At 34.5% G+C, this 15,863-nt stretch overlaps 1 protein-coding gene across 1 annotated transcript in view; it reads left to right on the forward strand.

Annotated features, from left to right (window-relative positions):
* The window catches only part of LOC148953311 (phenoloxidase-activating factor 2-like), a 100,272-nt gene that overhangs the window by 35,376 nt on the left and 49,033 nt on the right, over positions 1-15,863 (forward strand). Inside the window, exons 3-5 of the mRNA XM_089088476.1 lie at positions 1,215-1,382; positions 10,403-10,555; positions 14,131-14,353. Of these exons, the coding sequence (XP_088944602.1) occupies positions 1,215-1,382; positions 10,403-10,555; positions 14,131-14,353 (544 nt within the window). The remainder of the gene's footprint in view (positions 1-1,214; positions 1,383-10,402; positions 10,556-14,130; positions 14,354-15,863) is intronic.

Raw genomic sequence — 15,863 nt, forward strand, 5'->3', positions numbered from 1 at the left:
CGTTCCACAAGTTTCAATCTCTAGTCGAATTAATGTTAATCCTAATTCGATGTTAATAACTATGTTTCTTATGATTAAGATGATGAAATATTTTCAAGAGAACTTTATACCTCATAGGGCTTCTGTGAACAGAAAGAATACACTAAGTTGCACTTTGGTTCAGTTGATTAGTTGATTTTATACATAATAGTATTGTTTTCTTTTAAAAAATGATGGCGAAAATGAGAATTTGTAGAAAGAAAGAGAGAAATAGAGAGAAATAATTTATTAACCAAAATAACGCTTACATAATCTTTCAACAATCATCGGGGAAACCTATTGGGTTGTATATGATGGTTGTTTTCATCCTTATAATCTACTAGTATATATATTCACACTTAACCTATAAATCAAAATCACAAAAAATAAACAAATTAAAAAATAGAATAGTAGAATAAGCAAAGAATATGGAAAACTATAATTTTGGACAGAAAAAAGTCTGCATGTCAAAAAGATTAAAAACAAAATAATTTCAAATGTTCAACTTCCATTGAAATATTATACTTTTTTCAATTAAGTCATTTGGTATATCTTTCTGGATACATTACCGTACATCTCTACTCTAAATACCCTAATTACCCTAAACTAGTAATTAGGATAGATAATTACCCTAAACCGCTGCTGACTTGTCTTTTCAGGAGTTACAAAATGCAAGAGTGTAAATAACCCAAAATTATGTCAGGTTGAAAACAAAAGAATTTTGACCAATTCGAGGTTTTGACTTTATTTCTATAAAGATGCGCTTTAATAATTTAAGATATTCATTTCTATTTGAAATTTCTAGTTTTTAAAACAAGTTGCCAGATACTGCAATAAAAGGGATGCTGAATTTTTTGGAATTTTCCAATGGTTTTTACCTTCAAATCCCTATCTTTAACCTTTAAATGATATTTTTTACATTTTATATTTTTCTTCATATTTTGTATGGGAGGGCAGTTCCCCTCCCAATTAAGGCCACTGAGCTGCAGTAAGAGTGGTGCCTCGCTTTTTTTTGTTTTCGTTTTTTTTTGCCGTTAGATCACCGAAAATCCGGGTTTTATCAGTATCCCATACTCTTGAATAGTTTGGAAAACTGTTTTTTCAGTATGAAAAACTATTCCATACTGGAATAGCTCACGATAACTTATTGTCACTTAAATCCTATCTTAGTATTATTTAGGGTTTTTCTTTTTCAGTTCTAAATCAAACTGTCATCAATGAAATTATTGTAAGAGGTCCTGAAGGAGCTGGCTATTCACCTCACCCAGGAAAATGTGTTTGTGTTCCCTACCACTTATGCAGCGCTGAAGGTGATATCATTTCAGATGGCGCTGGCATCATTGATGTGAGAATTGCAAATAAAAGTAAGAAGGCTAATTAATTCAATTTATTGAAAATCAATCATATTGTAGTTTTAGTGGGTTCTCATTACTGTGTATTTGTCACTTTAGTCGGTGATTGCTCACGTGATTTTTTTTGTTCCGACGATCCATAAATCTGGTTATTTTCCTCCAGATCATTTTTCACTGTCGTATAAGGCTCATGGAAGGCCACGAATGTGGCTGATGAATTCATTTATTTCTTAAAAAAGTAGGGTGAGATTATTGGTTAAGTTTATCCTGTTATGTTTTTTCCCGTCTTTCTTTATCAGCTATTCTTTTATTTTAAGCGTGACACGAAATTTTTTATTCTCCCAATAGCGTTAGGGTATAAGCCCATTGCCTATTACTGCACCCCTTTTTTATTGCGATACTTTATTATGGTAGGAAATTGTGTTGGTTAATCCCAAAATTGATCTGATAGATATTAGGAACTAAAAAAAAATTGTCTGATTTTTTTGGTATGAGTTAAAAACTCTTTTAGGGACTTGTTAATTATTCAGAACGCACTCAAGTTCTTGATCTGAATGTAAGATCTTTGGAAACCAGTTTCATAGCCACAAAGACAAGTGACGGGGGACAGAATGCATTGACTTATATAATTTGGGCTTTATATTTGCACATAGAGGGGTGGGGGGTGCGTGTAAAGAATTTGGACAGCGTGAAGTTGGAAAACAATCTTGCCTCATAATATGCAGAACCGCTATAATTTACCCCCCATCCCCTATAATGTGCCAATATATTGCCCAAATTATATAACTTCAATGCAATCTGTCATCCGTCACTTGTCTTTATGGCTAGGAAGCCGGTTTTCTCAGATCTTACACTCAGATCCAGAACTTGAGTGTGCTCTGAATAATTAACAAGTACCTTCTTTTAACTTTATAGCCATTCTTTTCTTTTACTTTCCTACCGTCGACAGCCTGATATTGCTTTGACGAACGTTACGATAGATCTAGAGCTTTGTCACATGGTGAAAAATAATTGTTGCACTTTGAAAATAAGGGATCTTTCTTATGTTTGTGCATATAAGTAAGTCTTGATAACTCAAAAAACTAGACATACAATATTAATTTGGGACAAAGAGAGATATCTTAACCTAGCCTTTCACCTTCACCAGCCATAACCGAGCTAAAATTAAATGAAATCCAGGTTTCATTGAACAATTAAATTAAAAAAAAGAATAATAATAAATGATAATAATGAAATACAAAGCAAAAAATATAATGATAAAAATAAAATAATAATAAATACAAAAATAAAAATAAAATAATAATAAAGATAATAATAAAAAATAACAATAATAATAAATTAAAAAAAATAAAAGTAATCAAGATAATAAATGAAACCCAACGGCAAAAAAAATAATATTTGATATAATTTCACCGAAACGGCTATAGGTCATACCTGAAGTTGTTAAATTTATGAGATAATCGCTAAAAAATATTTACTAAGCAATTCTCAAAGGGAGGATCAACAGTGAAATGTAAAATAAGGAGGATCAAAGTGTCATGGAATATACACTGCTTTGCTGATCCTATCCAAAGAGTATGGGTAACTTATAAGAGTGGAAACTGGTGCTAGTGTCGAAAAAATATCAACGCCATCTAGCGTCTGGTGACGCTTTCCATTATTTCAAGCTTCGTAACCATTTACCTGTCAGAAACTGAGATTAGACACTTAATACTACCCTAATTTTACCAGTTACACTAATTAAATAATTGTTCTTATTATTATACTGAACAAAATGCAAAGTGTCGCCAAGCGCTAGATAGGTTGTTTTTGTTTTTTGTCGACACTAGTGCCATCACTCATATAAGTTACCCATACCCTTTGATCCTATCTTTGAGAACAGCTTATTAAGCAGTTTTGGGGAATTATATCAGAAGTGTGAAAATGTTAGATATGACTTCTAGTCGTGGCAGTAGCGATAGATGAATTCTTTGGCTTAGGTTTCTTTGACTCATAATTCTTTGACTCATAAACAACAATTGAAATCTTTTGTTTTACAATAGCATGATTTGTTTTTTGCTAAAAAATGTTTCCGAGTTTTTGATGAAGATGGCCGACAGTTTCTGATCCAAGCCAAGTGATGTTGCGCTATCTAACGCGCGCTGCTGATAAAGACAGTGAATGGATTACACCGGGAGAATCATTGTATTTTGCTTAAAATTATGTTTTGTTACTTACAAAAACCACGTAGATATAAAAATTAGCTTTCGAATGAGCCTTTAAATATCACTCTATGATGTTTCAGTGTCCCCCTAGTGGCGAAGAAAAACAAGGAAAAAAGGAGACACACCAGTGTTGCTCAACATGGGCAACTTTAATTCTCGTTTATTGAGTTTCTACTATGGTGGTTCCAATGGTGCAGTTTTTATTTCAGTTTGACACGATTTTTTGGACTTTGAGGCTATTTTTCAAAATTCCTATAAATCTGGTCTTGCAATAAACCTTTACCAATAAAATTAATCGAAAAAAGAGTTGCCAGCCATTCATGAATCAGCTTCAAGTGGTGATTCTTCCTCTCATGCCACTTTTTTCAAAACAAGTTTTTAAATTTCGGTTACTATGGGCTTTAGTTTGTTCTTTACTAGGCTACATCTGACGCTGCAACTATGATTTACTACTTTGGACAGTCAGATATTATTTTAATAAACGTTACCATGTCATGTGGTGTACTATCATTTTCTACTTTTATTAAAATATAAATTACGAAAGACCTGTAAAAGAATAACGAATAAATTTGTCGCAGCAAAAATGCAAACTCTTTCAATCAAAGCCATAGAATCAGCGAAAAATCTTGCTGAATCATATTTTACCAAATTTCTTTTTTCACGCTTTTCATATTATAAATTCATTTTGAATTGTGTTGAACAACTGGTGTGCTAAGACTTGTCGTTTTAGCAAGTTGATACTCGTTTAAAAACTATAAAAAATTTATAAAACAAAAAAAACACAGATTTTTAACTCAGTGAGAAAACTTCAAAAATTCATAAACTAAATTTGTTGGGTCAAGTTTCTTCTCTTGTGTTTAACAGAAAACTGAGTTACAAACATAACTAGAAGGGAGAGGGTGCCTGCGTTGTGCCGATTGGTCAAAACGTAATGTAATTATTTGCATTTATTCCCATTTGACCAGTCTAATATTCCAGGTAATTAATTAATCTCAAATAATTGATTTATTCGTTTAATTAAATTTATTGCACATAGCTTTAAGTAAGCGTGTTACTTAATTAAAATTATGCTGACTATATTAGTGTATAATCGCCCCCTCCCTTGACTTTGAAAAGTACTTGATTGAAATATTTTAAATGTTGAAAAAAAGTACTTTTGAAAAAAAGAATTTATTTGTATCTACAATCTAGTCAAGAAAAATTCTTAGCCTCAGCCACCTCTCTTTATGTTCGGGAGTTGGCACCACAGGGAGCATTAGTGATCGACCAATAAGAGGGCACTTGTCCTTAGTATAACTGTAGTTAAGTACCCGGGAGGGATTTGAAAAAAGTAATTGACGAATTCTAAAGGCGTTCAGCTGAACATATTCATGTAGTAATATAAATTATGTTAGATCATTGTTGAAGAATGAAACAATGCAAAATGGTGTAGCAATTCAGAATACGGTATGTTCCAAATTGTAAATTTTTCAGGCGAGTGAAAAAACCTGAAAAAAAATGTTTGTTACTACTGCTACTAACAACTCACTATAATACCAAACCGTCTGATGCTAACACGGCTAAATGCACTCATCATCCAGCCCAATCTGTTAAAGGCTTTGCTTTTTACCCCTTCCCGTAGGGTTCCAATTTCCCTTAAAATCTTCAGATCAACTCTTCCCGTTCCATCGGGGAAGATCTGCTTTTCACTTGTCCCCAGATAGATGGCCAATTGGTAATCTGTCATCCTACATCTTTAAAACATGATTTAGCCATTTCAAGTTTTCTTTCATAATAGCCCCAGAAATTGGCACCGACCCGCATGTCCGCAGAGGCTATTGCTTGAGTTACGGGCAGTTAAACGAGTATGTAACACTATCGTCAGGAAATTCCCCTGGACGTAACAAATCTTTCTTAGCCTTTCGAAGCTCCCGTGTTTCAGAGCTATGCCTGACCACTGTCATTATCTGAGCTTCCTAAATTCTAATCTTAATTTACACCCTTATCTTCCTTTTCTTCCAAACTTCTTCAACTGCGGAAAAACACCCTGTACCTTGGCTATTCTACTTCTTACATCTTCACTGAATCCACCATCTTTACTAGTAATACTACCCAGGGGATTGGATCTGTCCACTATCTTTGATCGATTTTCTTATTACATAGCATCAGATCTTCACACTCGTTTATGCCTAGTCTGAAGGACTTAGTTTTCGATAACATTTTTGTTCAGGAGACTCAAAATTTGCTGGACATATTTTTTTTTGTTTTTCAACCGTGGTGTGGGCTGTTTATTATGGAGGCAATCTTCGGTGTGTGGGATTTTTCATGGTGTACTGTTCCCAGTTCAAAATAGTAATCTTAAAAAATTGAGAAGCGCACATTGTACAATAAGAAGTATATTGTATGATATAAGAAAAATATGGAGTTTATTGAAAACTTGATAAGTGGAAAAACATTGAGAAATGGGCTTCGCTAAAAGATTCAGCATGAGAATCGGAACACAAATATTCTCAAAGCCTGATTTACCTATTTAAGTCGTTCATCGCCATATTGTTAATTCAAAAATAATTTTTTTTTCGCAAAAGAAATTTTATAAAAAAAAGGTTAAGAGCCAAATCAACCAAAGATGAGCAGAAATAAAGCTTAGTGATGTTTCAGGCGAAAGACCATCATAATTCCCTATCAATAAATAAATGAAACCCGAAACGAACAGAAATTAAAATAAATAACCAAGTCCTACTTAAAAGGAACAGAAGCGGCTAGAAAGACGAGTAGGGCTACCGCCCCCTGTATCTTCTAAATACCAGAACGTAAAAGTAAGTTGTTTTCAGTGGATATGTATGGATTAGCTTTGGACTACCATAGGCTCTTTTTTAGAGGTACACTGCGATATGATAGGCTAGATGCTTCTCTTTTCAAAATTTTAATGAATATGTACTTCGAAGCTTGGTCCTATGATTTAGGACGTTCTAAATTATGTAGACCAAACGCAAGTGGTTTTCAGTGGATGTGCATGGATTAGCTTTGGACTGCCTTAGCTTCTTTTTTAAGGGTTCATTGCGATATGATAGACTAGATGCTTCTCTTTTCAAAATTTTAATGAATGTGTACTTTGAAGCTTGGTCCTATGATCTAGGATGTTCTAAATTATGTAGACCAAACGTAAGTGGTTTTCAGGGGATGTGCATGGATTAGCTTTGGACTGCCTTAGCTTCTTTTTTAGGGGTACACTGCGATATGATAGACTAGATGCTTCTCTTTTCAAAACTTTAATGAATGTTTACTTCGAAGCTTGGTCCTATGATCTAGAACGTTCTAAATTATGTAGATCAAACGTAAGTGGTTTTCAGTGAATGTGCATGGATTAGGTTTGGACTGCCTTAGCTTCTTTTTTAGGGGTTCACTGCGATATGATAGACTAGACGCTTCTCTTTTCAAAATTTTAATGAATGTGTACTTCGAAGCTTGGTCCTATGATTTAGGACGTTCTAAATTATGTAGACCAAACGTAAGTGGTTTTCAGTGGATGTGCATGAATTAGCTTTGGACTGCTTTAGCTTCTGTTTTAGGGGTACACTGCGATATGATAGACTAGATGCTTCTCTTTTCAAAACTTTAATGAATGTTTACTTCGAAGCTTGGTCCTATGATCTAGAACGTTCTAAATTATGTAGATCAAACGTAAGTGGTTTTCAGTGAATGTGCATGGATTAGGTTTGGACTGCCTTAGCTTCTTTTTTAGGGGTTCACTGCGATATGATAGACTAGACGCTTCTCTTTTCAAAAATTTAATGAATGTGTACTTCGAAGCTTGGTCCTATGATTTAGGACGTTCTAAATTATGTAGACCAAACGTAAGTGGTTTTCAGTGGATGTGCATGGATTAGCTTTGGACTACTTAAAAATTCTATTTTTAAGGGGTAGTCTACGACGTGACCGGCTAGATACTTTTCGTCATAAGATTTCAATGTTCTTAAAAGTATACTTTGAAGCTCGATCTTTCGATCTAGGACGTTCTAATTATGTAGGCCAAACCTAAGCTGTTCCTAGTGGATGTGCATGGATTGATTTTAGACTACCTTGGGTCCTTTTTGAGAGGTATGCTGCGATATGATTGTCTAGATGCTTCTCCCTTGAAGACTTCAATGTTCTTTAAAGTGTTCTTCAAAGCTTGGTCCTGTAGTCTAGGGCTTTCCAAATTATGTAGACCAAACGTAAATGGTTTTCAGTGGATGTGCATGGATTTGCTTTTGACTAATGAATTTCTTTAGAGGTAGGCTTCGATGTGAGTGGCAAGATACTTTTCCTCTTAAGGTTTCAATGTTCTTAAAAGTGTACCTCGAAGCTCTGTCCCTCGGTCTAGGACATACTAATTTCAAACGTAATAGTTTCCAGTAATCCTTTTTAAGAAGTTGGCTACAATATAATCGGCAAGATGTTTTTCCTCCCTAGATTGTAATATTTTTAAATCGTACTTTAAAGCCCTGTCCTTGCTCCGTTTTTTTTTTGTTATTTTTTTGTTATTCTTTTCTTATTTTCATATTAATCATCTACTCGATTGTTTGCTTTCTGAAAATTATCCTTTTCTTTCTACGAATGACAGTAATTTTTTTTCGTCACCAGATTCGATCCAACTTTTGCCTCGTGTGTGTCTCAAGATTTATTAAACAGTGTTGGTTTTGGTACATAAGAAATGGTATTATACCAATATTATATAAATGGTATTATACTATTAATAATTTTATCCTTAAAAAGGCTGTTGTGCGTTTCAGAACTTTTTACAATATGTCTTTGTATCCTTTGACGCTAATATTGTAGGTGTGATATAGTACCTTACAAATCAATTGTGACTGTGTTAAATTAATTAATTTTATCTCTTTTAAACTCATGTTATGCTTTTCTGTCCAAAACAACTAACACTACTCATTGGAATCAGTAAGCTAATTATAAGATCCTAAATGAAAATATTAATTGTATTTGTTCTTATGGGCGTTGATTTGCGGGGGGGGGGTCGTGACAGGGGGAATTTGCCCCCCCCCCCTGCCCTTCGCCTTGGAGTTTGAGATGTTCCTATTTTGGGGTATTTTCATTGAAACATGCCTGTTGTCGGTATTTTTACTGACAACATTGAAAAAATACATTGTTATTCCCTCAATCTTAGAAAAATGCATTTTACCGCCCCCCCCCATTTTCATGAATTTACGCAACTGTTTGTTGTTTTAGCTATTTTTATTTTCGCTTTATACTGAATCAAAGATCAAAGCCCCACTTAAAAACTACTTTCAGTTTAATCAGACTTTATCTTGCCTCTGACCTTTGTACAAATTCCTTGCCCTTGATGATACATTTAGAAAAGGGTGATGTTTCCTTCCACATTTTGTCACTTCACCTTATTCTTCCTTCAATTCTACTTTCTGTTTTCCTCATTTACCAGTCCGTAATTTATCTTCATTTTGAAGTTCTTACCAGAAGTTTAGACCCACTATAGATATTCCTTTATGGGGTAAACATCTACTGGGTATCAACATACTCATTTATGGCAGTGGTTCCCAACCGATGTTGGACCATACCCCACCTAGACATCTCTAAAATCCCGATGCCTCCCTCGTGATATTTAAGTTTGGTTATTCAAGTTTTCACCTGCAGTCACCTGAAGAAAGCTTACCAATCCATTAACTTGGGATCTTTTTACAGGTCATTCTCTAGGCATATTGTATATTAATGAAAAATATTGTATGAATACTAGGCTACACCTTTTATACCACAGTTCATATAATTATCAGATAATTATCACAGTTCAGATAATTATATGAACTGTGTTTTATACAATGTATAACTTGTTTGCAATACTATCACGTATCCTTTTTGCTCTTTGAATGCTTTTGAATATGACATCATTTACATGAAAAATGTTTAGGTTCTAAAATAATTTTTAGGTTCTAAATTAAGGTTCTAAAGCATAGTCAGTCGATGGGTGTACGTCCTGCCTATGGTCCATCAAAATATTGCCAAGCCCTACCGGTTGGGCCCATGGGCGCCCATATGGGGGGGGCAGAGGGGGGGGGGCCCTTGCCCCCCCCCCTGGCTGAATGATCCTGCCTTATTTTTATATTTTTGTTCTGAGATTTCTATTATATAGCATTAAAAGTAGCAATTAGACGTAGTTTGCCCCCCCCCCTGGAATTCAGCTTATGGGCGCCCATGGTTGGGCCTGCGCCCCATGTTGGGATTCAGAAATTTATTATATGTCTTACCTATTTAGATATCTTTTCAATCACTCGAAGAGGCTCATTTTGTATGTTACTGAACTATTTGCCTTCTCTTCTGTCAGCTTCTTTTTTATTTCAGAATTGTAACTGTGTTGTGCAGTCCATCTATAGTGTGCGTATTTACTTTGCTTAGCAAGTTGTTTGAATTGAATCTAAAGATTTTTTTTCATTTATTTTTGCAAGGATTAAAAGTCTTGCTATTCTATGCACGTGTATCTCACAGCATAAATATTATACAGTATGAAAAATTCCTATACTCTCCATTAAAGATTTTTAGGACACCTGAATTTTGAATATCTTTCGTCATGACTCCGCCTTCGCGCGTGCGCAGTGACAAATTTTTAGCGCATTGCGATGGGAATATAGGAGACCTGTTGAAGCTATTGCTGTGGCGCTTTGGGAAACTTCCCAAACCTCGCGCTGTGATGTGTCCTATTTCTGAACAAAACTTTCTATACTGCATTGTATTTATGCTGTGGTGTATCTAGTATGTCGCTAAGACACTGACGACATTGATAGTGCACCCAAGTAGGAACTTGAGTCCTTTTTTTAAGTCAAAATTCTCACGTTAATTTTTCAGAGCCTGGTCAAGCTTCTGGAATTCCTGACATAGGAGAAGCTCCGAAGTTGGGTGACTCGCAGCTGATTGGAGGAAATTGCCCTGGTGTAATTGAAGTCTGCTGTACAGAACCTTCAAATGAAATCAATAAAAATAATATTGGTACAGAGCCTGGTAAGTCCCTATAGCAAGACTACTGCCTGTAATCAGCATTTCAATAAAAGTGAAGAAATTATTTCTGGTGTACCCAAACGTAGATGCGTCATAGGGTCCTCAACTTCCCTCTAAGTATAAACAAAAACTATGTGTAATTATCTGCTGCATAATGCCTCCTCTCAAAAGGTATGAAATGCCTCCTCATATAAATAGTAACTTCATGTAAATGGAAATTGAACAGTGTTCCTAAAAATTAATAATTATGTTGAGTTATGTTAGAATAAAATATAGGCTTTTTTCATTCCTGGTTCCCAACTCTCGATAGTCACTAGAAAGCATTTTCAGAGTAGTTAAGATGTATCCCTAGGTTATAAAAGATAATAATAAGACAATAAAATTGAACTGACGATTGGCTGTAAAAATTAACAATTTGGTTTGAAATCTAGAAAATTTAGAATTCGAAATAGAATTTTAGTAGTGTTCGAGGATTAGTAATTATGTTGAGTTTTCAAACAGTTCGTGGTAACCAACTGTAAGTAAGGAATGACCCGGATCAATAGTAACCGAAATTCTAAAAACTTTAAAAAGAAACGGAATTTTGACAAAGATAGGTACATCAAAAGAATCAGATTTTTATGCTGATTTCAAATATATAATTTTCGTAAAATTATATATAATTATATATAATATATAATTAAATATATAAATAAATATATAATTTAGTCGTACCCATCAAAAGTTAAGAGCTTGAAAAGAATTGCCTTATTTTAGAACAAGGGGGAAACACCCTCTAAACTTCATAGAACTTCAATGAAATATCCCACCATCAGATTCAGCGTAGCAGCGAACCCTACTATAGAAGTTTCAAGCTCCTATCTGCAAAAATATGGAATTTTGTATTTTTTTTTTGCCGGAAAAAAGATCACGGATGCGTATTTATTTGTTTTTGTCCCAGGGGTGATCATATCGACCCAAGGGTTTTAGAATATCGCGGGAGGGCTCATTTGGACGGAAATTAAAAGTTCTAGGGCCCTCTTTAAGTGACCAAAAAAGGAGGGCAAATAAGCCCCCTCCCACGCTCATTTTTTCCCAAAGTCACCCGATCAAAATTTTGAGATAGCCATTTTGTTCAGAATGGTCGAAAAATACAAAAACTATGTCTTTGAGGATTAAGTAATCCATCACAGTCCCCGGGGAAAGGTCTGCAAGTTATGAACTTTGCCCAATGTTTACATATAGTATTGGTTGTTGGGAAGTATACAGATGTTTTCAGGGGGGTTCTGGTAGTGGGGGGGGGGTTACGAGGGAGGATCTTTCCATGGAGGAAGTTTTCATGGGAGAAGAGACATTGCTATGAAAGGGGCGCCGGATTTCCCAGCATTATTTAAAGAAACGATCAGAAATTAAATAAAAAAAAATATTTTTTTCAACTGAAAGTAAGGGGCAACATCAAAAATTAAAACGAACAGAAACTATTACGCATATGATTGGGTTCGCCCCCTAGTCATTACTTCGCTCTTTACGCTAAAGCTTCTTGTTGTACTTTCATCAGAGCTATTTCTTCTAATTAACGGCCTTTGTGATTAAGGGCCATTCTTAAAGAATTGGAACACAATTTGAACTTTAGCGTAAAGGGCGAGATTTGACTTGGGGGCGAACACACTAATATACGTAATAAAAATATACGAATATAGAAGTTCGTTACATAAGTTAATTCGTAAGTTAAGTTTGATCAAAATTTTGAGAAAGCCATTTAGCCAAAAAAAAGTAAAAATTAATATACAAATTTTCTTTTAATTATTCATGTACGGTGAGCCCAAATCAAAGCTGCATTAATTCAAAAACGTTCCGAAATTAAATAAAAAACATTTTTTTTTAAACTGAAAGACAGGAGCGACATTAAAACTTAAAATTAACAGAAATTATTCTGTATATGAAAGGGGCTGTCCCCTCCTCAACGCCTCGCTCTTTACGCTTAAGTTTGACTCTGTCTCACAACTTTATTTTTTAAAACAATAAAAAGCTTTAGCGTAAAGAGCGAGGCGTTGAGGAGGCGACAGCCCCTTTCATATATGTAATAATTTCCGTTCATTTTAAGTTTTAATGTCGCTCTTTACTTTCAGTTAAAAAAAAATTACTTAATCTTTGGAAAAAGTCTAATTTTCGCCTTAATTCATAAATCTGAAAAAAAATCTTATTAAATACATTTTCCAAAATAATAAATTCTGAAAATTTTGAAAATTACACTTAGGACTAAAACTAAATTTTTCTGATTTAATAAATGAAATTTAGGACAGAAGATTTTTAATCATTTACGAATATGCTTAGAATTTACGCATTTTGAAGAATAGGTTTGAGAAATAATGTTAAGAAGACTAACTCGCTAGGATCACAAATAAGAAAAAGGGAAAAGCTGATATTTGGATAACAAGAAGACTGATCAAGTGGACAGCTTCACTTCCCTAGGTAGTGTTATTTGTAAAGACGGTGAGTGCAGTGAAGATGTTAAAAGTAGAATAGCCAAGGCCCATGGTGTTTTTTCATAGTTGAAAAAAAGGTTTGTAAGAATAGGAATATAAGTCTGCGCACCAAGATAGATTGGGATGAGTGAGGAGCTTGCATAGCTCTGTTGGCCATAGGCAACACGGGTGCTGCAGTAAGTTGGTAGTAGTAGTAGTATATCCTCTTAGCCGTCATTTATTCCTTGTTTAAGTGACTTAGTCTTCTTGACGTTAATTTTTAAACCTATTCTTTCACCCTGATTTCTCTAAACATCCGACAATTCGTTCATTTTGCTAACATTTATATTTAGAACACTCAAAATTCGTCTTTCTCATACTCAAGATTCGTCACGGTGCTTCCACCGTAAGTAATTTTCTTTGGATGTAATCTTTGGTGAGCAGAATATTTCATGATGTACTGTTCCTTGAGTACAGCCTTCTTTGAGCGCAGTCCAGCTGCCCATGAATCCTCCTTGCTATTGAGTGTTGGAAAAAGAGCGTTCAAAACCTTTTATAGCGTTGAGCGTTCAAAACATTAATTGCTTTTTTCTGAGACTGATTTTTTTTTTTTTTTTGTCTTTTCTGCCGTAGGACAGTTTCACTCCGAGATCGCAAACTATGAGAACAAACTATGAGCCAGGCGGTACCCAGAGGGGGGGGGGGGGTTAGGGGAGTTTGAACCCCTCCTGGAGTGTTTTTTTTACTCTTAAAACAGTAACAAAAATAGATATAAAAAAAATTTGTATGTGTTTTTGAGTTTTTTTTGTGTTTTGTGTCAAAACAGTCCAAAATTCAATATTTAAAAAAAAAATATTTTTCTTAAAAAAAAAACTGAAGCAAATTTAAAAAAAGTAATGCGGTGAATTTATACAGTTAAATCTCAGCTATCGAATAATACCAGAATTTTTACCTTTCGTTGAAAATTGAAGACGGTAGGCGATCTATTAAAAATCGGCCAAAAACATGCTTGGTAAGCATAAACCTTAAGCGCAGTGATTGAGAATCATCAATATTTTCCACATTGAGTCTTCCGCTTGCATTGTTTTTAACCCTCAATTCATGATTCTATTTATAACTATTTATTTTAACTAGTTCAGAGCTATATTCCTCAATGTGGTGTTCACAATTCAGATGGTTTAAACCTGAGGATTGTTGGATTCAAAGATTCAGAGTCACAGTATGGCGAGTTCCCCTGGATGGTCGCTATTCTTAACCCTTCTCCTAATTCTGCTGGTAAAGTAGTTGATAAATTCGTCTGTGGTGGCTCGTTGATTCACCCGCAAGTAATCCTCACTGCAGCTCACTGTGTGGCAGCGTAAGTTTTTTTCCATCTTTTTTTTGTATATGCGACAGCGATTCATCGAGTAATTATTTGTAAATATATTTTGTTTCCAATATTTTGCATCAATAAAAATATATGCTGTTTGGCCAATAAAAAAAAATAACAATAATACCATAACATTGGTAAAAAGCTTTATAGTTGCAAACTTGATCCATCAGTATTAATGTTCAACAGTCGACACCAAATCAAAATCAATTTTTTTTTTTTTAACTTTTTTTTAAACGTTTTTTTTTTTTTAATGCGGCAAAGTAATGGCACATAATGCCCTTTAAATTACCCAAGCCTAGTCACCTTCAGTTTTCACGATCTGTCAAAATATTTCGTTTTCTCAAAACCACCAGCTCTTTTGAACTATTTTATACACCGGGTCGAACTGTTTTTGCCTCGAAGTTTACAGTCGAGTCAAAAAACTTCGAGTCGAAGACTCGAAGTTTTTCAGCACAATCTAGAAATAAATTTTGGTTTATCCATTAGCCAACATCTTACAGTAGGTACTGAAAGACTGTAATAAAGCCAATTCTTTTTTAGAAAATCTGTCCGGCTTTGATTTGTATATTGTTTTCGGTTGTAACCAAAAACTTATCATCCAAGTAAGTTGATTTTACTATGATTTACAATTATTAAATTTACTATTGTTTGGATTATTTTAATTAAGTTTACTTTATATTAATGGGCGTTTCTAATGACTTTGCCGTAGGGGATTACCGTAGATAATGGTAGGTTCAAAAAAATAATATCATGAGGGAAGGGGACCTTCCTATATTACCATTATTGCCTGTTAAATGCAACTGTGTCAATGGCAATTAGAAAGTGTTTCAGGTCGTTGAAGAAGAGAAACAAAAGACCCATTTTTACTGCTAGCAACTTAATTCAGCACCAAGCCGCCTGAGGCCAACACAGCTGCTCACACTCCTCTTCCACTCCAATCTATTCAAAACTTCACTCTTTACCTCCTCCCATGAAATTTCAATATTATTGAATTCCTTCCTTATGACCTGCTCCTATCCCATTGGCACGTTTCCTCCATTTGGGGACAACCTGCTTTTCGTTTGACCCCGAATGGTAAGTCAAAAACCACAATCTTTGGCAATGTGCCATCCTTCGTCAATAAAATGTGTCCAAGCCATCTCAACCTTTCTTTTGTTATAGCCCTAGAAGTGTGATCGAATTTAATTTTTGCCGCAACCTGGTGTTTGACATGTCGACAGTCCAACGGGAATCGAAAACTATACTTAGAAAATTTCTTTGGAAAATTTCTTCGCGATTTCATGTTTTATCCGGAAAATATTATATAAACATTCCTCTGCCTTTTAAAGTGGGCGGAATATCTGGGTGTTACCGATCTTTAAAAAGATTAAGTGAAACCGCGTGAATTTATAGCGCAGCTTCATTTATACTTATATTTTATATCTTCATTTATATATTTAAACTATATTTCCTCCGATGCTTCTTATTTTAGTTTCATCCATTAGCTCAATAATAC

The sequence above is a fragment of the Artemia sp. Qi Xiang Cuo genome, chromosome 4, assembly GCF_049724085.1.
Source record: "Artemia sp. Qi Xiang Cuo chromosome 4, ASM4972408v1, whole genome shotgun sequence".
Lineage (NCBI taxonomy): Eukaryota > Metazoa > Arthropoda > Branchiopoda > Anostraca > Artemiidae > Artemia > Artemia sp. Qi Xiang Cuo.